This window comes from Vombatus ursinus, unplaced genomic scaffold, assembly GCF_900497805.2.
Source record: "Vombatus ursinus unplaced genomic scaffold, bare-nosed wombat genome assembly UNPS02005286.1, whole genome shotgun sequence".
NCBI lineage: Eukaryota > Metazoa > Chordata > Mammalia > Diprotodontia > Vombatidae > Vombatus > Vombatus ursinus.
Window position 1 is genome coordinate 16416460 of NW_020945064.1, and position 22302 is coordinate 16438761.

Genomic DNA, 22302 nt, shown 5'->3' on the forward strand with positions numbered 1-22302 from the left:
ATGCAGGGCTGTACACCAAGTCACTGAAAGCTGCCCACTTCTTTTCTGCTCCACTGTTGCCAACCATGTGTTGGCTGTCTCTCCAAGTTAGCAACAAACTGTTCCTGCTCAGAGAAATGTTCTAAGCTGTTGACAGTAAGTCTTCTTATAGCTGTCTTGCTTTGGGGCTACTGCTTTTGTTGAATGAAAATACTTATCTTGGAGAGGATAAGTCTGTGATCTGTCGAACACTCATGCACCACACATTGCCTTTGTCACTCTCATATCCTATCTTTCTCTTCTCCTTACAATGATATAGCCTATTAAATGCCAACTTTTGCTGTGATGGTGCATTCACAAAGTTTTATTGCATTTAGGAAAATGGAAAATAGTGTTGGTGATGAGGTTATGAGACATACGCGTGTTCAGTAGTAAGTAACCAAAGATGTTGCTGTTTCTGACTCCATTCGACTCCATTTCCAAGGACTCCCTGCCTGATAGTCTGTGCTTACTCTGGAGTTAAAGTCACCCAGAATTATAAGCTTGTCCTCTTTTGGTACACTGAAACTGAATATCTCTAGGTCTTCATAAATATTTATTTGACCTCATCAGGGTTCATCATGGTGGGAGCATATGCACTGACGATGGTGGCATGGTATTTTCCTGCAAGTGGCAATTACATTGTCATGAGCCTCTCATTTACTCCTTCTGGGATGTATACAAGCTTGTTGACTAGAGTAGTTTTTTTTTTTTAAAGAGGTTTATTCATGTGCATTAATTTCTTTGCTTTGAGATTTCAGAGTGTTACACATCAAATTTTTTTAAAGAAAAAGTATATATATAGCAGCAGAATATAAAATAGCTTCAAGCCTTACTTAAAAATACATTTTGTGTATTATTGCAAGGTATATTGGTATCTTATATCCCTACTAGACTGTAAACTTCTTGAGGGAAGGGACTGTTTTTTATCTAAACTTTTTATCTCTCTCAGCACCCAGTATAGTGCTCAGCACACAACAGTAAGTGCTTAATAGATGTTTGCTGTTGTTCTGAAAGATAGGAAATCCCATTTTAATTCAAACACTTTCACAAGAAGAATATTAAGAGAAGCGATGAGGCCACACCTATAGGAAATAAACTTTTTAGTAATATTGTCCCAAGATCTTATGAATTAGAGCTGTAGCATACAGATAAACATATGAATTGGACCTGTGAGTCCATTGGATTAAAGAGCTCTCAGGCAAGGAATCTCCCTCTACCAATGCAACCTTATCTGCAATTTATGGCCTTAGAGAGCATTACTTAGAGCATTGAAAAGTCAAGTGACTTGTCCAAGGTCACGCTGCCAGTATTTGTGTCAGAGGCCAGATTTGAACCCAGCCTAGCTTCAAGTCCAGCTCTCTATTCACTAATCTATGCTGCCTCTGTACCACACAAAAGGTGACTAGATTAGTTTTGATTGTGAAATCTTATGCAAGCTTTCTGGTACTCTCCATCACTATAGTCACTCCAGAAGAATGTGTATTCAGCTCTGACTTTGATAAGCTGACCTTCATTTGCCAGCCTTGCCAGCCCCCAAATGGACAGAGCTTGCACAAACATCCTGGTTCCAGGTACTCTGCACTCCTATTCTCCATCTAGTTCCTGCAACTCTCTTCTCCACAATAGCCAGCTGCTATTTGGGTGTGTTACTTACTGAGTTCTCTTGCAACAAGAGCTGTTCATCTTTCAGGTCTACTGGATTTTGTGTTGTCCATAACCATGTGCATGTTCCATGTACTAATGGCATGTGGAATTATCTTTGCAAAAGTTTTTGCACATTTTTTCCTGTTTCAACCACAGGGTAGGATCTCCCCTGCCTGTCACAGGGTTAGGTTAGGTGAAGTAGATCATTTTTAGGACACCTTTCCTAGCCCCTTCCTCATACTAGAAGGTGAGCAATGTGGTCCTTCAAAAAAACTGCTCAGACACCCAAGGGGATGCCAGATCCCACTGCTGCCTCAGTCTAGTGAGAAGACAACTCTATGGCTTGGGCCACTTGTGTTCAGGGTTGTGACTACAACTCCCAGTTTATCGTCACTTGCCCATTGACACAGGATTTTAAGGTATGTAAAAATGACAAAATGGTGTGAGCGGTGTCCTTGGACTTGCACATAAATTGCATTTAAGTGAGGCAGAATTGCATAAAGTTGTCAGCCTCACTCTCTCTTCCAAAGTCATCAAAGTCTAGTGGCAAGACAAAAATCAAGACAGCTGGCAATGGCCATAGGTATACAGCGGATGATCTTGACATCATCAATGTCTAACCAAGTTCTAAGCACTCCGCAGAGCCTGCCTCTGCCACCTTCATTGCCCTTTGGAACAAATTGTTCACATCTGCCTATTCCACTGAGGAAGTCTTCTCATGCTTGGGGTAGACACCCCCTAACTCACCAACTGCTCAAGGCCCCTCAGTTTCCCTCAACCTGGTTTAGTCATCTACCTAGGTTTACAGGGGTGTGACCACTGGGCATACTACAGCTTCTTGAAGCCACAGGTGAAAGTTTGGTGGCAGGTGGACACCAAAGGTAGATAACAGCTTTGAAAAGGGCTTGGCAGCCCTCACTCCAAAGTTACTAGTCTTCCCTGACCACCCCCAATAATAAACATTTATTAGGCACCTACTAGGTGTCAGGCTCTGTGCTAAGTGCTGGGCTAAGCGATAAAAAGAAAGGCAGGTGCTCCCCTCAAGGAACTTACAACACAGCAGGGGAGACAGCCCACAATAGAAGACAAGAAAGGAGGTGGGATAGGAGTGGGGCATGGACACCAGGGAGTATCTTGTTTTCTGGAGTTGAAAATACCAGGCAGGGCAGGAGGTACAGAGTAGAGTGAGCCCCTAGCTTGTGTACTCTACAGAGGAAGACATTAGGAGGCGCCTGGTACTCTACCCTGCAGCCATTCAATGTTGGAGTGGGGGGGGAAGGGGAAATAATAAATCAAGGCTTGAGTTAACAGAATGGTGATGAGATTAGAGGTAATGAGTTTAACCTGGGAGGGGCGTCAGGCTCTCTGCAGCTAAAAAAATCCAGGCAGGGCAGAAGATTCATGTAGGCTCACACTGGGTAAGAGCAGTGATCTTGGAGGCAGTAAGACCTGAGTTTTAGTTCCACTTCAGACACTTACTAGCTTTGTGAAGCTGGTAAAGACTTAAAGACTTTGTGAAGACTTGTTTCCTTACTTGTAAGCTTTTTTTTTTTACAAGTGGATAATAATTGCCTTTTTCTCATGATGATTGTTAGGATCCAGTAAGTTAACATGTGTAAACCTTAAAGTGTTACCTAAACACTAGTTATTATCAATCAGTAAACATTTATTAAGTACTTACTATGTGCCATGCACTGCGCTAAGCACTGGGGGTACAGAAAGAGGCAAAATGCAGTCCCTGCCCTTAAGGAGCTTACATTCTAACGGAAGAGACAACATGCAAACAAATATATACATAGAGCAAGCTATATATGGGATAAATAGGAAATAATTAACCAATGGAAGGCACTGGAATTATTCGCTTATTCATTGTAATTAATGATATCATTATCATTATTATTATTATTCATTCCTATCAGTTTCAATAAAAGGCCAGCAGCGCTGCCTCAATCACAAATTTGGAAGTCATTCTCCTTTCTGCTGAGTGACATCACTAAACCTAACAAATATTGTCTCAACCTTTTGGCCAGGTCTGCATAGCCACTTGAGTTTTCTGTAATACTTGTAATGTATGATTTTAGAGTTTCCCTGCTCTCAGAAGCAGGAATTATTTTTTGCTTTTCTTTATATCTTTATATAGTGCCTGGCACTTAATACATGCTTGTTGACTAATTGAGGGTCCTCACCACCCAGGAACACTGCATTAGAAATTCCTAAAGGACCTTCCTCACTTAGGCCTTTTATGTTATTGTTGTTTGTCCTTCATTCTCAAAGAGGACCATGACATCAGGGAGGTGAAGCCATAATTTGCAAGTGGATTGGAATTAAGTGATGGAGGGATGCGCAAAGTCACCAGCCTCACTTTCTCCTAAGGAGTCATCTGGGTCCAAAGACAAGATATGTAGATCAAGACAACTGGAATTGCCCCCATGAGGCCTCCTATGACGATGCCTGTGAAGGGTGAGGATGAGCTATCCTAGATAGGTGAGCAAAGTGTGTTCTAGTTACTTTATGACAGAAATTAATGAAAAAGCATTAGGAAGTACTTTCTAAGCCCTATACTCTTAGCTGAGTACCAAGGATACAAATACAAACAAGATGTTATCTGCCTTGAAGGAGTTTATAGTTTAATGTGGCAGGATGGGAGGAGAGCCCATATGACAATGTGATTTGGATATGGCTGGGAAGTGACATGGAGGCCTGTTTCATGGCAGGATAAGTTGAAAGCTCACCTATCAGAACCCAGAATTCCAGAGGAATTGACCATTTGAAGAAAATAATATTACAGTCTAAGGAAAGTTTTGGTTATATTCATAATTCCTTGGCACCCTAGCATATGATCTCTTTTTTATACAGGTACCATGGAGTGCTAAGAAATTGATATAATCTTTTTTTTGTGACTAGTATTTTATTTTATTTCCAATTATATGTAAAGATAGTTTTCAATATTCATATTTTATAAGATTTTGAGTTCCAAATTTTTTCTCCCTCTCATCCCCCCTCCCCAAGATGGCAAACAATCTGATGTCGGTTATACATGTGCAATCATGTAAACATATTTCTACATTAGTCATGTTGTGAAAGAAGAAACAAAACAAAAGAGAAAAGCCACAAAAAAACAAACGAAAAAAAGGTGAAAATAGTATGCTTTGATATGCATTCAGACTCTATAGTTTTCTTTTTTTATTATTTTTAATTTTAGATAATTATGATATATATACCTATTTATGTAATAACATCATTTTATATGATTTCACTGAAAGTCATATTCAATATTCCTTTCCCATATTCAATTTTCCTTTGCCTTGTGAAATCTTTCACTCATGACATCAAAATGGTATTTGGACTCAAAAAAGGACAGGATTCTTACTCTATGCCTAGCAAAGGCAGATGTTGAAGCTTTTGAGCTTACATCTGGAGACCAAACTGAGCCAATGGATAAACAAGACACTTACAAATTCCTTATTCTCCTCCAAACAAAGACAGTGAGTTTAAAGCTACCAGGGAGAAAGTTGAGACTGAAAATGTTGAGACTAACTGGTATTCTAAAATGAAATGCCTAAGGAATGTTAAATAGATAGCATAATGGATAGAATCCAGGGCCTGGAGTCAGGAAGCTGTAGACACTTCCTAGCTGTGTGACCTTGGGCACATCACTTCAGGGAAATGACAAACCTCTCCAATATCTTTGCCAAGAAAACCCCAAATATATTCATAGAGTCAGACACAACTGAAATGACTGAATAACAACAAATACTATACCCGTAAGTATCCTAGCTTTATATTTCTAATCTTTATGTGCATATATAGTGCTCCTAAAGTCCAAGTCTGACCATGTTATTCCCTTGCTTAATAAATTCCAGTTACTCACTATTACCTCAAGAAACAACCACAACCTTCTCTTTCTGGCACTTAATGTCCTTTGTAGTATGTTTCCAACCTAACTTTTCAACTTTATTATTATTATCATTATTCCTTTCAGTCTAGCTAAGTTATCTTTAATTGCTGTTTCTTTTTTTCATTAGTTAATTTATTTTTAGTTTTCAACATTCACTTCCATAAGATTTTGAGTTTTAAATTTTCTCCCCCTCCTCCTGATCTTCTTCCCTGAGATGGCTTGCAATCTGATATAGGCTCTACTTATACATTCATATTAAACACATTTTCCCATTAGCCATGATGTAAAGAAGAATTTGAACTAATAGGAGGAACCACGAGAAAGAAGAAACAAAACGAACAAAAAAGAGAAAACAGTATGTTTCGATCTGCATTCAGACTCCACAGTTCTTTCTCTGGATGTAGATTGCATTTTCCATCATGAGTGTTTCGAAATTGTCTTGTTTTGGAGGATTCTGGGAAGATGTTGGAATAGGTCAGAAAATGCAAAGATTTCCCCCACAAACAAGACAAAACAGCATCTCAGGGTGAATATAGAGTGGTACAAACAAACAAGAGTTGGAGCAGAACAGTGGTCCTCCTGGGATAACCAGAAGAAAGATCCCAGGACTTAGGTTTGATCCCCATGAAATGTAAACACCTCCAGGCTAATTCCATGGCCAAGCCCTGTGACTAGCTGGGTTGGGAGGTAATCTCAGCCTCAGCCACAGGAATTTTCACCTCCTGGACAGTGTAGGGAGATGGGTGCCTGAGCAGGGAAGATTGAGGGAACCTCTGCTGATAAGGGACATCGGCCCGAGGTGTGCTGCCGAGATGCAGCCCTGGGTGAGAAGGAACTAGCATGTGCCCAGCGAATGCAGAAGCAGTGCAGTGGGACACTACTAGCTGTGGGCACTTATAAGAGGGCAGAATTCTTGTTTTCTGTTCCAGGCCAGAGGGGAGAACTGAAGGAGGATCTAAGGTCAGAAACACCATCTCCATACCTTAGGAGTAGAGGTGATTACAATAACATTGCTATTAAAAAATACAAACCACAAAACAAAAAACAAGCAGGCAAAGGAGAAAGAACCCAACCATAGAAAGTACTATGGGAATAGAGAAGACCAGGGTTCATCTTCAGAAGACGATACTGAAGCAAAAGAAGCCTCTCCTACCCCCAAAAGTAGCATCAAATGGTCACTTGCCCAAAAAGAATTCATAGAAGAACTTTAAGCTTTAAAAATCAAATTAGAGAGATTGAGGAAAAATTTTAAAAAATAAGAACAATCCAAGAGAAACAAGAAGATTATGAAAAGAAAGTCAACCAAATTAGAAAGGGAGATCCAGAATCTTAAGGAAGAAATGACTCTTTCAGAGTCATTTAGAATTGGGCAAGGGGAAGCCAGCGAAGTTATAAGAGACCAAGAAATAATAAAACAAAATATAAAGAATGAAAAAATAGAGAAAGTAAAACATCTCATGAGAAAAACAACTGATCTAGAAGACAGATCAAGAAGATAAGACATAAGAATAATTGGAGTAACTGAAAGCTATGATCAAAAAAAGAATCTTGATATAGTAATAGAAGAAATAATTAAATAAAATTGTCCTGAAGTGTTAGAACAAGAGGAGAAAGTAGAAATAGAAAAAAAAATCCATTGATCGCCACCCAAATGAAATCCTATAAGGAAAACCTACAGGAATATCATAGATAGATTCCAAAACCCCCAGCTCAAGGAGAAAATATTATGAGCAACAAGAAAAAAAAAACAATCAAAATATGGTGGAGCCACAATTAGAATCACATGAGACCTAGCAATGGCTACACTAAAAGACTGCAAGTCTTGGAACACTATATATTGAAGAGCAAAAGAAAACTAGGGTTGTGGCCAAAAATGTCTACCCTGCAAAGTTAAGCATAATCTTGAATGAAAAAAATGGACATCCAATGAATTGTCAGACTTTCAGGATTTTGTTGCAAAAAGAACTGAAATCAATAGAAATTCTGACATACAAGATCCAAGAGAAATATAAGGTAAACATCAAAGAGTAATCACAAAGGACTCCGTAAGGACGAACTTCACTTTTTGTATGAGGAAATGTAAATTGTATGTCTAAGATTATCATTAGTAATCAGATGATTCAAAAGAAAGATTGGAATAGAGTTGAATATGATGCAATACTAAAAAGCAAACTGTGCAGGAAAAGATAAAAAGAGTACTTATCTTATACAAATGAGGTGTGAGAGGAAGAACTGACACAGAGGATGACACAGATGGAGGAGGAGGGCTGGTAGTTCTGTAACCCTACTCATTAGGAATGAGTTAAGGAGGGAACAATACATGTGTGTGTATATATATATATATATACATAAAAACTTCTAAATTCAGGAAGAAATAAAAGGCTTAAAGGATAGGGAAGGGGGAGAGGATAAGGGAGGGATTTTGGGGTGGGGGTAGGTTAAGTAATAGGAGGGCAAAGTAGCTGGTAGATGTAAAGTAGAGGAGTCAGGAGGGATAAGAAACAGGAGATACACACAAAATAAAATAAAGATCAGAAGTAGAATTTACTAGGGAGGAAAAAAGCAGAGGTAGTAATCATGATCTCAGACAAAGTTAGAGCTAAAATAGATTTAAGCAGGAGAGAAAAAATAGGGAAACTATACTATATGTTAGTCATATTAATATTGTTTTAGATTATTTAAAATAACTAAACAGCAAAAGGTTAGAATATTGCTATGGTATAGGAAATGATGAGTTGGTGGACTTAGAAAAATAGGGAAAGACTTGAACCTACAAAGGAAGACATTATCCACCCTCAGAGAAACAGGGGACAAACAAGTATAGTATAGTCTTACATAGATGCATATAAAGGTATATATCTATATATGAGTATTATTATAGATATCTAAGTATATGTATAAGTGTGTGTGTGTGTGTATGTATATATGTATACACATACACACATATGTGTGTATGTATATATGTATACACACACACACACACACACAAACATCTGTGCATAATTGTAGCCTTCTTGGGGAGGGGAGGAAGAAGGGGGAAAAAAGCACAAAGTAAAAAGTGCACAGCAGAGAACAAAAGAAAACTTACAAGGAAGCAAAGATAGCTCAGAACACAATATGTAGTATTTACTATATAGGCTTTCTTAAAATGGAAAATTATTGCTGTATATTTTGAGTCCTCTCTTATGTTTTGCTGTGCACGTGACAATGCTTTTTTTCCCTTTTTTATTTTGTATTTAAGTTTTGGTATTGTAATGTTTCTTTGTTTTTTCTTATTGTATATTTAAGTTTTAGTATTTAAGTTTAAAACAAATCAATAAAAAATAAGGGAACTGTGTTGGATCATTGTGTTGCTGAGAAGAGCTAAGTAAAGCATAGTTGACCATCACACAATGTTGCTCTGTACGATGTTCTCCTGGTTCTGCTCACTTCACTCAGCATTGGTCCATATGAGTCTTTCCAGGTTTTTCTGAAATCTGCCTGCTCATCATTTCTTATAGCACAATAGTAGTCCATTACATTCATATACCACAACTTGTTCAACCATTCCCCAACTGATTCCCAAATTGAAGGCATTCCCTCAATTTCCAATTCTTTGCCACCACAAAAAGATCTGCTGTAAATATTTTTATACATGTGGGTCTTTTTCCCTTTTATATGATATCTTTGGGATACAGACCTAATAATGGTATTGATGGATCAAACAGTATGCACAGTTTGGTTGCCCATGGGCATAGTTCCAAATTGCTCTCCAGAATGGTTGGATCAGTTTACAACTCCATTAACAATGCATTAGTGTCCCAGAAATTAATATAATCTTTAAAGTTCCTTTTCCTATTTCCTATTACTGAATTTCACTCATCATTTTTCTTCATCCTAGACCTGTCATGTTAGCCAAGTCCTATTAGCTTTGCAATATCTGTGTATTTGTCATCTATGTTTACATTCAAATTATTGATGAAAAATGTAGAAAGCTGTGCCCTTGGACAGATTCCTAGAACATTGGCCTTGGACAAGAATAGATTTCTAAAACATGTTGTTGTTCAGTGTTTTAAAGGGTTTTCTTGGCAAAGATACTGAAGTGGTTCGCCATTTCCTTCTCTAGATCATTTTACAGATAAGGACACTGAGGCAAATAGGATTCAGGGACTTGCTCAGGGTCACACAGCTAGTTAAGTGTCTAAGGACAGATTTGAACTCAGGAAGATGAGTCTTTCTGATTTTAAGCCCAGTGCTCTATCCACTTCACCACCTAGCTGCCTTCATAAAGTCTGGTCTTGGGTCAAAAACAGGGGGTTGGACCAGATTATCCTGAAGGTCACTTTCATCTTTGACATTCTATCAGTCAGTTATTCAGCAGGGTTTTTCCTTTTATCCTTTCCAAAGGAATATTTGTTTCAAAGGTATGGTGAGAACTTGTTCTCTGTTTCTGAAAAGAACCAATGACATCACATAGTGATGAGCTAGAAGGGAACTCAGAAACCATTTTAGGCTAACCCTCCCATTTTATAAATGAGGAGACTGTTGTTGCTCATTCTTTGTTTTCAAAGAGGACCAGTGACATCACAGGGTAATGTCTTGACTTGTGAGTGAATTAGATTTAAGTGAGGTCATCACAGCACAGTCATCAGCCTCACTTTCTCTTACAGAGTCATTGAAGTCCAGTGGCAGGACAAAAGTCAAGATGATTGGCGATGGCCCAGGATGCAATGGATAACCTTGCAGGCTTCAACGTCTGACCAAGCTCTGAGTGCTCCACATACCCTGCTTCATCTGCCTTCATGGCCATTGGAACAAATGTTCTCATCTGCCTGTTCTTCCAGAAGTCTTCACACACTTGGGGTAGACATCCTCCTAACTTACCAACAAGTTTGAGACTTGTCGATTACCTTCAACCTGGTTTAGCCCCCTCTGCTGAACTGGTTTACTGGGGTGTGGCCACTGGGCATGCTACAGCTTCTTGGAACGACAGGTGAGAGTTAAAGGGCCAGGTAGACACCAAAAGGAGATAAGCAGCACAGCCCTGAAAAGGGTTTGGTAATCCCTCAAACCAGAGTTGAACAAACATAAATATTCCCTCCCCACAACTGAGAGGGCACAGTCTTCCTTACTCCACTTCAGTTTCTGAAGAAGGGAAGGGAATTAGGTTCACAGCTTAATTCAGTTCCTCTATAGCATAGCCCCTACAAATTCCAAATCCAAAGATCTCTGGGCTTATATCTTGGCATCTTGGCTTCTTAGAGGTTCCCTTCTGGATTGGCAGAAACATCAAGCCTAGAATCCTGGCTCCAAGGTCCCAGTGGCTTGAGAGAGAAAGAGAGAGATGGAAAGAGAGAGTGTCCTAATGTGAGACCAAGGGAATAAGCATTTACATAGCACGTACTATGTGCCAGGCACTGTGCCAAATATTATCTCATTCAATCCTTACAACAACCCTATGAGGTGTTAATATTGTCCCCATTTTAGCCGGGGAAACTGAAGCAAACAGAGGTTAAGTGATTTGGGCAGGGTCACAAAGCAAGTAAATGTCTGAGGCCAGATGTAAACTCGGGTCTTCCTGACCCTAGGCCTCACCCTCCATCCATTGCACAACCAGCTGCCTCCAAGCCAGTGCCAGCTACACAGCCAATGAAAAGAAGTTGCTCCTACTCACCTGGTAGGTGGGTAAAGACTGTCTTTTCCCAGATGCAGGTCCTCTGAGGTCACCCACATGGATGTCTCCATATTAGGTGATCTGAGAATGCACAAAGCCCCATTACATTCTCTCCCCACTCTTATACTCACCCCCATTTGAAACATTTCTCCTCTCCAGCAAATAGGCAGGGGTGCATTCTGAACACAATCCTTGACCCTAGGTCTTATTCACCCATAACATGGGCATCATACACTAAGCCAGGGATGGGGAACCTGTGCCCTCAAAGCCACATGTGGCCCTGTAGCTCCTCAAATGCGGCCCTTTGACTGAATCCAAACTTCACAGAACAAATACTTTTATTAAGGGGATTTTTTCTGTGAAGTGTGGATTCAGTCAAAGGGCTGTATTTGAGGACCTAGAGGGCCACATGTGGCCTCAAGGGTGCAGGTTTCCCACCCCTGCACTGAGCTTTAGGTGGGTGGGGGCACCTTTCTTCACCTTAGGTCCTATAACCCTGAGAAATGGACTTGAGTTTCTGGTCCTCTTTTATTTGTCCTTTCCAGTTCTAGGCACAGGTAGTAGAGTTGCTGGACCTGGAAGTTTGAGCCATGGGGACCTGGGAGCCAGGATCCCAGTCCGGATGTTGCTGTCAGACCTGGCCAAGGGGCTCAAACAAAAGTCCAAAGGGGCGCTGGACTTGGAATTGATTGGGTTATCCTATAAAGGAATGGAGTGAAGTTGTGAACCTAATTCCCCTTCCCAGGGACCAAGGTGAGAGAGGGGGAATTGTGCTTCCCCTTCCTTGGAGTCTTTGGAGGAGAATGTTCTTATGTTTGTTCTTTCTGTATTTTTGAAGTAAATATTCCTTTGTAAAAGCTAATCTGCTGTTAGGAGGTTAAGGGAACTAGGTGTGGAGGACCCCCTAAAATTAGGGGATCACAGTTGTTGGGGCTTGAGCCAATGACAGAGACTAGAAACCCTACCCCTTTAACGGTACTGGGGTACTGGGAAATGGGTGAAATGTAGCATACCTGGGTTTCAGGCAATGGGGGACAGAGTAAACATTGTTACCCTTTTATTTTATATTTTTCTGAAATTCCCTAGGAAAGTATTTTGCCATTCCTGTTTGGGTTGGCCATAGGGAAAGAACCTTTATTCTGGGAAGGAGGAGTGGATGCAACATTAGAGTATCCTGAGATGCCAGGTTGGAGGGGAAATGAGAAAAAAAAGTGTTTGGAAAGGAGGTTTTAGGTTCAGCTGAAGCTACTATTGTCCTCTTGCAGGATTCAGTCAAGATCACAACAATCTCTCTGATTGCAAAGATGCCTCATTTGTTATTTGTGGTGTAATCTTGGAATCTTGACAGTGACTTTAGGATAGGGTCTTGTCCCTGGGGATGATGGAAACTGGCTAGGGGTGGAGAAGGCAGAGGTGATCCTAGCATGATGCCTAGGCTAGGTGACCCTGGTATACTGGTAATCCACTCAGCCTTGCAATGACTGCTCCTTATCAAGGCAAATTTAAGACAGCTGTGTCCCTGTTTCTTTCCCCATTAGAACAAAAGGCTTCAAGTCTACAGATGCCCAAGATCCTATTGACCTTCGCTTGGAGAGAGTTGGAATCCAAATTCAGACAAACACAGGGAAATAGGGGGATGATCAAATACTTAGAATACCAGGCAGCGGGGGGGTAGGGAATTTGGCCCAAGATCAGATGAGGGCTAGGCTGGTCAAAGTCAAAGATTACAAAAGTCGGGAAGGGTCTCTGATGTAGCTTCTGTAGTCCTTAAATTCCTTAAGGGCCAGGCTGAAGTGACAGAGAGGGTGAAGCCGCTCCCCTTCTCAGATCTTTATTGCCTGGGGCATAAAGGTGGGACTAGAAGACAGAAAAACCGGGTAGCAGTTTTGTCTGCAGACAGATTTTAGATGGAAAGCCGGGATCCCTCAGTGGCTGTCCTAAGCCCTTCCAGCGTTCTGGTGACCGGAGCCAGCCGCGGGCTGGGGCTGGAGTTTGTCAGGCAATTGGTGCAACTGCCCAAACCTCCCCAGATGTTGTTTGCGACCTGCAGGAATCCCTCCGACTCCCAGGTGAGAGGGCTGAACCTTTCACCCCCGCCCAGAGCTCACCTCCCTCTCCACCCCACCTGACCCCTGAGTTGTCCCGAAAGGGAAGTGCCTTCCATTCCAGACCATGAGACCGAGCATTTAGACCTGCTGTCCTCTGAGACGCCGGGGGTGTCAAAGGAGAGGCTTGGAGCTTTGAGTTTCTGCAGGATGTCTCCAGGAACCCGGGCTTCTCCCCAGGGCTATAGACTCCAGACCTGGGTGTTAACTGAGGCTTACTTTCTCCCGAGTGCTGGGTCTTTGCGGATGAACTTTTGCAAAGAGGCAGTGTCAGATCAGTGTCTAGGTCTGGGGTGGGAGGGGGTGGGAGAAAAGTGACGAGGACGTCTTCTCTCGGAGGGTCTAGTGGGACCGGGGTCTTTGGGGCCTTAGACTTAAACTCCAGTCGTGCGCGTGATCCTGGGAGTGGGCGAGGAGGGGACTCCTCAATGTTCCACTTCCCCGCGTCTGGGCAGGAGAGCTCTGACTACGTGACTGATGGGACATCTTTCCTCTTTTGCTGATATAGGAACTGCGAGAGCTCGCGGCTCAGCACTCCAGTATTCGAATCCTCCGCTTGGGTGAGCTCCTCTACAGACTCAGTCCCTCTCCCTCCCCGCCCCACTCCTTTCCTAGTTGTGGAGCTCTGCCCCAGCTCCACGCTTGTTCCCACTGGCACTTCCTGGGATCCTACTTGTTGGCACAAGGCTTCACCCCCAAGTTCCCCAGGGGGAAGAGGTAGGAGGACCTTTTTAGAGGGGTCCAGGCATACTTGGGATAGTAGAGTTTAGAGCTGAGGAAAATGAAACTCAGAGAAAGTGACTTGCTGAAGGTCACGTAGATAAGGAAATACTAGAATCAAATTCTAACTGAGGTCCTCTTTTGTAAAATCAGGCTTGTAGCTTACACCATACCACTACATCTTACTAGCAGAAGGACCAAAGTTAACAAAAGTGAGAGTGTCTAGCACAAAGGCAGGTTCGCTGGGCTTGCCTACCTTGCTGTGTGTCTTAGGGAGATTTACACTCTCTCTGGGTCTCCCCACCTTACTTAGTCAGGATTTAAGTCTGTCTACAGCTCCTTGTTTCTAGAACACATGAGAGATATTAGACATTAGGCACTCCGCTTTTTGTGTAAAGGAGATATTGGCCCTGTCAGAAATAGTGTCATGTGGAAGCTGGCTAACCTATGAGACTGAGGTCTCCTGTCCACTGGTCTCCCCTGCCCGGTTGCCATGGTATCTACAATTTAGTCCCGAATGATTTGTTTCTTTGGATTTGGAAGGCATTTCAGTCTGGACAGTATCATGGACATGTCAAAATATTCCTGGGAGGCAGAGATTTTAAGCTTTTATCAGGTGACATCATCTCTTCAGTGTGTCACAATTCTTTCTCCCTATCATCACTCCTGGTAGAAGAATGGACCGTTGGAAGCTCTTGTATTAAGTCACTGTATTTGGTGCCGGGGACTTATCAGGCTGCCAGTCAGGTGATAATCATACATGTCATAGGTAGTTGACACACAGAATGTGCTAGGGAGACATTTGGATTGAAGGGGAAAGGTAAGTCAGTGGCAAAGATTTTGTCAACTTCCTACCTTGGTGGGCTACTCACTCAGATCAGCTACCTCTCTTCACACCTCCTCTCTCTCTCTTCTTCTTCCCCTTTCCCCAATGTGCCCGAGAGCCTTCTCAGTCCTCACCCTTCTCAATCTATCAGCTGTGTTTGATACTGGCAGTCATCCTCTCCTCCTGTTTCTCTCTCTCTCTGTTCTTTCTCTCTGTTCCTCTCTCCTGGTTCTCCTTCTACATGTCTGACCCATTTTCCTCAGACTCTGCTGGCTCATCACAATTATCTTCTCCTCTAATTGTGATTATTCCCCAAGACTTTGTCCTGTTCCCTCTTCTCTTTCTACACTCTCTAGGCAACCTCATCAGCACATCTTGGTTTAATTATAGTTTCTAATTAATTATTGTCTGGTTGTTATTGTCCTTTGTACTCTAAGAGGATCAGAATGACTATGTCAATGTTAAGGTATAGTGTGTCCACCTGCGCATACAATACAATACAAACTTGGAAGGCTCCTCCACAGGTCAGGTGGATAGTCCACATGAACATTTGGAGTGGAGATATCTCTAAGTTTGCACAATTATCATCTATTATGAAGATAACTCACAGATCTATAAATCCAGCATCAATCTCTCTTCTGAGATTCAATCTCTTATCACCAATTGCCTACTGGACATTTCAAACTGGGTGTCCTGGTAACACCTCAAATTCATGTCTAAGACAACTCATTCTCTTTCCCCAACAATACTTTCTCATTTCTGTTGAAGGCACCATGGATTCTTCCATTCTTCCCGGTTCATAGCTGACCTCAGTACTATCCTCCACTCTTTACTCTCCTTTACTCTACATATGCAATCAGTTGCTAAGTCTCGGCAATGTTTCTACACCCACAACATTTCTCACATCCAATTCTTTTTCTCTGTTCACATAGCTCCTTTCTAAATTCAGTTCCTCATCATCTCATGCCTGGATTATCACAATCTCTAAACTGGTCTTCCTACCTCAAGTATCTCCTCACTCCAGTCCATTCTCCATACTTCTGCCAAAATAATTTTTCTTAAGTGGAGATCTGATTATGTCATTCCCCCAGCTCAGTAAATTACCCTGGCTCCCTATTACCTTTAGAAGAAATCACAAATGCCTCTGTTCAGCCTCATCTTCTATCATTCTCCTTTCTTCATTCTTCTATCCAGCCCAACTGACCTTTTCTCTGTGGATCATGATCCTACTCCAACTCTCATTTCCATACTTGTACTCTGGCTGTTCCCCCATGCCTGGAATCCATTACCTCTTCATCTTCACCTAATAAAATCACTTTCCTCCTTTGCTTCTTGATCAGTTCAAGCACTATCTTCTACATGAAGCCTTTCCTGACCCCTCCTAGCTGCTGGCAACTTCCCTTTATATTTGACTACTTTGTTATAAATACAAAATATTATCTACTTCTCTTTGTATTTATTCTGTATATACTTAACACACATGTACACATATATACTTATACATGTGGGTACATATACCTACACAAATATATATATATATATATATACATATACACACATACATATACATATGATGTGTTTATATACACACATATATCTGTATCTATCTGTCTATCTATCTTTCTACACACACACACACACACACACACACACACACACACACACACATCTATCTGGGGCATCTAGGTGGTACAGAGTACTGGGCTTGGAGTCAGGAGGACCTAAGTTCAAATCTGACTTCAGACACTTACTAGCTGTGTGCCCCTGGGCAAGTCACTTAACCCTGTTTAACTCAATTTCCTCATCTATAAAATGAGCTAGAGAAGGAAATGGCAAACCACTCTAGTACCTTTGTCAAGAAAACCCCAAATGGGGTCACAAAGATTCAGACATGACTAATCTGCTAAACAACAACAATGTATTCATATATCTATCTCTCCCATTACAATGCTAATTCCTTGATAATAGAAATTGTTTCAGTCTTTGTTTTTGTATCCCCAGTGCCTAGTATAGTCCTGGCATAAATACTTTTTGATTGATTGAATATTCTGTCTTGACAGATGTGGAGCATATTGCTTCTATTCAAGAGGCCGCAGTTTCTGTCAAGGAGCAGCTGCAAGGCTTGGGGCTGAATTTACTCATCAACAATGCTGGAAGGGTCTTGGACAGTACAATCCACTCTGAGTCGGAAGAAAACATGCACCTGCTGTACCAGACTCATGTTGTTGGTAGCCTAAAGATGGGCCAGGTGAGACTCTTCTCGTTGGGGCCCCCAAAGACAGCTCCATTTCCCATCTAGACATGAGTGACCACCTCTATCCACTGTCACAGAGCTGGGGGAATTTAGCATTAGCCTTCCTTTCAAGGCATTTCTCAATCTGGCTACTTCCCACATTTCCAAATTAGTGGATCTTTCACACCATTTAAAGCAAGTCATCCTCATGTATTTAAAGGGTTGTCAAGTAGGAGAGAGGAGTGAGTCTTGTTCTGCTTGGGTCCAGGGCAAATAATATTTAGAAATTACAGGAAGGCAGATTTCAGCTCATTATAGGGAAGAACTCCCTAAGAATTAGATCTTGGGAAAAGTTAACCCCTTCCACCCTCGGTTTCCTCATTCACTTCAATTTAAATGTGAGTGACCTCAGTATTATGTGTATAGTGCAATAGGGCATCAAGGTGGCACCGTAGTGCACAGAGTGCTGAGCCTGGCATCAGGAAAACAGACTCCTTTTCTTGAGGGCAAATCTGGCCTGAAATACTTTCTAACTGTGTGGCCCTGGGCAAGTCACTTAACTCCATTTGCCTCAGCTTTCTCATCTGTTAAATGAGCTGGAGTAGGAAATGGCAAACCATTACAGTATCTATGCTAAGAAAACCCTAAAGGGGTCACAAAGTATTGAATGCCACTGAAAAAACAAACAAGAATAACAAATAGTTGTAATAGCAGCCCCCACCTATCTGGTCTCTTTGCTTTTTTCAACCTACAGAAAAATAAGCTATTGATTAATCATTAGTTAACAGCAAGGTAGCATTTACATACCAGGTAGTGGTAACCTCCAGCTACCAGGCAAGTGGCTTGGTCAGAAGGTATTCTGTACTCTGTCTTTCCCCAAAGCCATGATATGCCCTTCACTCTCACCAGAGGTACTCCCATACAAAACTCTTAACCTTTAGATTATTCTCATTTCTATATCTCTACCCAAGCCCCCAGTCTACAGAGGATGCTTCTCCTGGTCTCAATTTGATATTCACCTAGGGGTATGGAAAAATGGAAACTTGTTATGAAATATTAAAATGATGGAAATCTCGATTTGTTTCTCCCTTACTCTACATTTGGGAAATTTTCTGCTCTTGGCTGATGAACATCATCCACAAGACCCAGACAATGGACTTTTTAGTGACCATATGATTTATTAAATTAAAGTGACTGACTATAAAGAAACTACTTTGCTTGGTTGTCTCCTACTGGTTCATTAGACTATCATCTCTGTTCTGGAGGAATGGGGAAGAGGAATTATGTAGTGGGTACCTGCCAGGATTGCTTCTATGAACAATTGACAGAAACAAGGGAGAGCTCTAGGGATTGGTATCTATCTCCTAGGCTGACCTTTATAGCAGCTGAAGCTTCAGAGCGGTTGCCAATCTGGGCTCTCCTAGAACACCAGTTTTGCATGGTAACTTGGCCATTCCCTTCATCATTTCTCATTTGACAATAATATTCCATCATATTCATATAGCATAACTTATTCAGCCATTCCCCAATCAAAGAGTACCCCTCTAGTTTCCAATTCTTTGCCACCACAAAAAGAGCTGCTATAAATATTTTTGTATATATGGGTCCTTTTCCTTTTTTTGATCTCTTTGGGTTATAGACCTAGTAGTGGTATCACTGGGTCAAAGGAAATCTACATTCTATTAGCTTTTGGAGCATAGTTTAAAATTGTTTTCCAGAATGTTTAGAACAATTTGCTGCTCCAACAACAGTGTGTTAATGTACCTGTTTTCTCACAGCCCCTCCAATGTTGGTTGTTTTCCCTTTTTGTCAACTTTGCCAATCTGGTGGGTGTGAGGCGGAGCCTTAGAATCTTTTTTGTTTGAAATTTTCAAACCATTAGTGATTTGGATCATTTTTTCCCCCATATGGCTATTGGTATCTTGGATTTCTGTTTCTGAATAATGCCTATTCATATCTTTCAACCATTTATCAATTGGGGAATGGTGGGTATACTCACAAATTTGAACTAATTCCCTATGTATTTCTATCTCAGAAATGAGACCTTTATCAGAGAAATTTGATGCATATTCCCCCCCCCCATTTACCTATTATCTTCTAAATTTACTGGCATTACTTTTGTTTGTGAAAAGACTTTAATTTTATGTAATCAAAATTGTCTATTTTACTTTCTATCATGCTCTCTGTAACTTGGTTATGATTCTTCTCCTATCCATAAATTTGAAAGGTAATTTCTTCCTTGTTCCTCTTAATTTATTTATGATATCTTTTCTGTCTCAGTCATGTACCCATTTAGAGCTTATTTTGGTATACTATATGGGTTGTTAGTTTATACCTAGTTTCTGCCAAACTGCTTTCCAGTTTTTCCAGTAGTTTTTGTCAAATAGTGAGTTCTTACCCAATACCTCAGATCTCTGGACTTATCAAATATTAGATCACTGTGCTCATTTATTTTTGTATGTTTTGTCCCTAATCTATTCCTCTGATCAACTTCTCTATATTAAGCCAGTACTAAATTGTTTTGATAATTATGGCTTTGAAATTTTTGACCTTCCATTCTTCCAACTGAATTTTGTTATTATTTTTAAAATTAGCTTTATAAAATAATCCTTTTGCAGTTTGATTGGTATGGCACTGAGTAAGTAAATTAATTTAGGTAGTGTTGTCATTTTTATTATATGGGCTCAGCATATCCATGAGCAATTAATATTTCTCCAGCTATTTAGATTTGTCTTTATTTGTGTGAAGAATGTTTTGTAATTGTGTTCATATAGTTCCTGTGTATGTCTTGGCAGGTAGACTCCCAAGTGTTTAATACTTTCTGTAATTATTTTAAATGGAATTTCTCTTTCTATCTTTTCTTACTGGGTTTTGTTTATGCAGAAATACTCATGATTTATATGGTTTTATTTTATGTCCTGCAGCTTTGTTTAAGTTGTTTGTTTGTTTCAATTAACTTTTTAATTCTCTTTCTAGGGTTCTCTAAGTAAGCCATCATCTTCAAAAAGCAATAATTTTGTTTCCTCTTTGCCTATGCTTATTCCCTCAGTTTCTTTTTCTTGTTACATTGCTGGATTCTGGCTTCCAATCAATCTTGCTATCCACTTCCATTTTGTGGGTTAGTTTATCCCGTTCCCGTTTACATTTATGATAGTGAATTGTGGATTTCCTGCAATCCTATTCTCGTACTTTTCCTTCTCTTTGAAAACAAAAAAGGTTGCAGAGAAAGGATTATGCTTCTTAGCACTAGACTTCAAGATTTGAAGCAATTTGCTTCTGCTCTCCCACCCCTTTTCTCTTTCTCTGGCCAAGAGCCCAATCATAGTTTCTTAACTTTTCTTTCCTTTTAAGTCCCTCTTTGAGATTCAATCTCCATGATTAGAGTTTATTTTGCTTAGGGGTTGATCTCTCCTTTAATCTATCCTTCCTCCTTATTCCCTTCTCCCCTTTCCCCCCTTCCCTCTTGTTTGTCTGTTGAATGATATATATTTCTGTAAGCCCCATGGCGGCAATATCTAAACCTTGTGTCTCCTTCAGGGCCATTCACAATGCTGTGCACACTCTGAGTTTCACAAAAAGCTGTTGCATTGAAGTGGAAAGAAAGCCCATGCAGGACCTCTGTCCTTTTAGATTTCTGATGATAATAAATGTCTCCACTCTCATGTCTTTCCCCAACCCTTCCAGACATTCCTGCCCTTGTTGAAGAAGGCCGCCCAAACAGGATCTCAGGATAGTCTCAGTTGTAACCGGGCTGCTATCATCAACATTTCTAGTACCGCAGGCTCTATAACAGAACTTTTTGCCTGGCAGTATGGTCATTTGTTATCCTATCGCTGCAGTAAGGTATGGAAATTGGGTACTGGGTTGGAGGAAGGAAGAAGGGTGGTGATAGGGAGCATGGTGCTACAGGGCTTCATTAGTATGGCTGAGCTATGGTCTCCTCTCCTCTCTTTGCCCCACTGCCTTCCACCAGGCTGCCCTGAACATGCTCACCCGGTGCCAAGGCCTGGCCTTTAAAGAGGAAGGAATCCTGTGTACTGCTATTCACCCTGGCTGGGTTCAGACAGATATGGGCGTTTCTGGAATTTATAAGGTAAGTCTGCCTCCTGCCTGCATCTCCCTCAGGTTGGGCCCAAGCTTGGGACAGAAAATAGGCACTCTTAGCCAGCTTTTGTGGGGAGGATACCATAGGGTAGGAAGGTTGGGGAGGCAGTTCCTTGGAAGGAAGGCACAGGGAATCAGTTAGCATAGGCCTGATCTCCATGACTTGGAAGATGAAAATAAATCTAAGTTGCATTAAGATCTTAATGAATATTTCTACTCAGTTTGTTTTAATTGGAACTATTTCCTCCTCCTTGACCTTTCCTTCCAATGCTACCCATATAGGCTATGACCTGTGTCAGGTCCCAGGAAGTGTTGATTCACTAGGTTCCTACCTGACTGGCAACCCTTCCACTGTCCCTCAGCCTCTGGCAACTTAGCCCCTTCTCTCTGAGTCAGTTACTTTCTGTTACATCCTCACTGCATGCAGGTGCTATTCTAGTAGGTTACTCTCCTCCTGGTCCCTCTCAACCTGTTGTGTGCTCTGCAGCCTCCTTTGAAGAAAGAAGAATCGGTGCAAGGCATGCTGAAGCTCTTTTCTACACTTTCGGAGGAGAATTCAGGGGGTTTCTACAGTTGGGAGGGAAAGGCATTGTCTTGGTGAAGTTACAACCAGCTGGGGGTGGTGATTGAGATCTGACTCCAGTTATCTTTCATGCCTTTCCATCAACAGCCCAGGATTGACCACCTCATTTTGTTTGACGACTTCCCTGAGCTCTGAATGCCAATAAACTTAATTAACTGCCTCCGTAAACTGTTCTCATTCTTCCTAGTTGTAGCCAGGGGTAGTGATGATGATCTAGACTTAAGAAAGTGATGGAGAAGATATAAAAAATTCAGGTTAAACTTAGAAGTGTGCCATGTGTACATTTTCCCTCTGGAAAACCAGTTGTTAAACATTTATTAGCACCCCCGTCCTTGTAGCCCAAAGCTATGAAGGGAAATTAACTTTGATACCTTGAGGGAAGGGATGGGTAATCATGGTCATTCCTGACTCTTCTATGTTTTTTGTAAGGTTCCTATGACTTCTGATCACCAGAATCCCACAACCTCTGGCATAGGCATATAGTCATAGATCTATAGCCTGAAGAACTTCAATCA

The 22302-nt window shown here is 41.1% G+C and overlaps 1 protein-coding gene across 1 annotated transcript; it reads left to right on the forward strand.

Annotated features, from left to right (window-relative positions):
• Positions 1–13123: 13123 nt before the first annotated feature.
• Positions 13124–21934, forward strand: LOC114031017 (C-factor-like). Its single transcript, XM_027846018.1, has 6 exons — positions 13124–13285; positions 13830–13881; positions 16928–17115; positions 20785–20943; positions 21074–21193; positions 21692–21934. The coding sequence occupies exons 1-6, from the start codon at positions 13124–13126 to the stop codon at positions 21803–21805; spliced, it is 795 nt and encodes a 264-aa protein (XP_027701819.1). The 3' UTR covers positions 21806–21934.
• Positions 21935–22302: the final 368 nt, after the last annotated feature.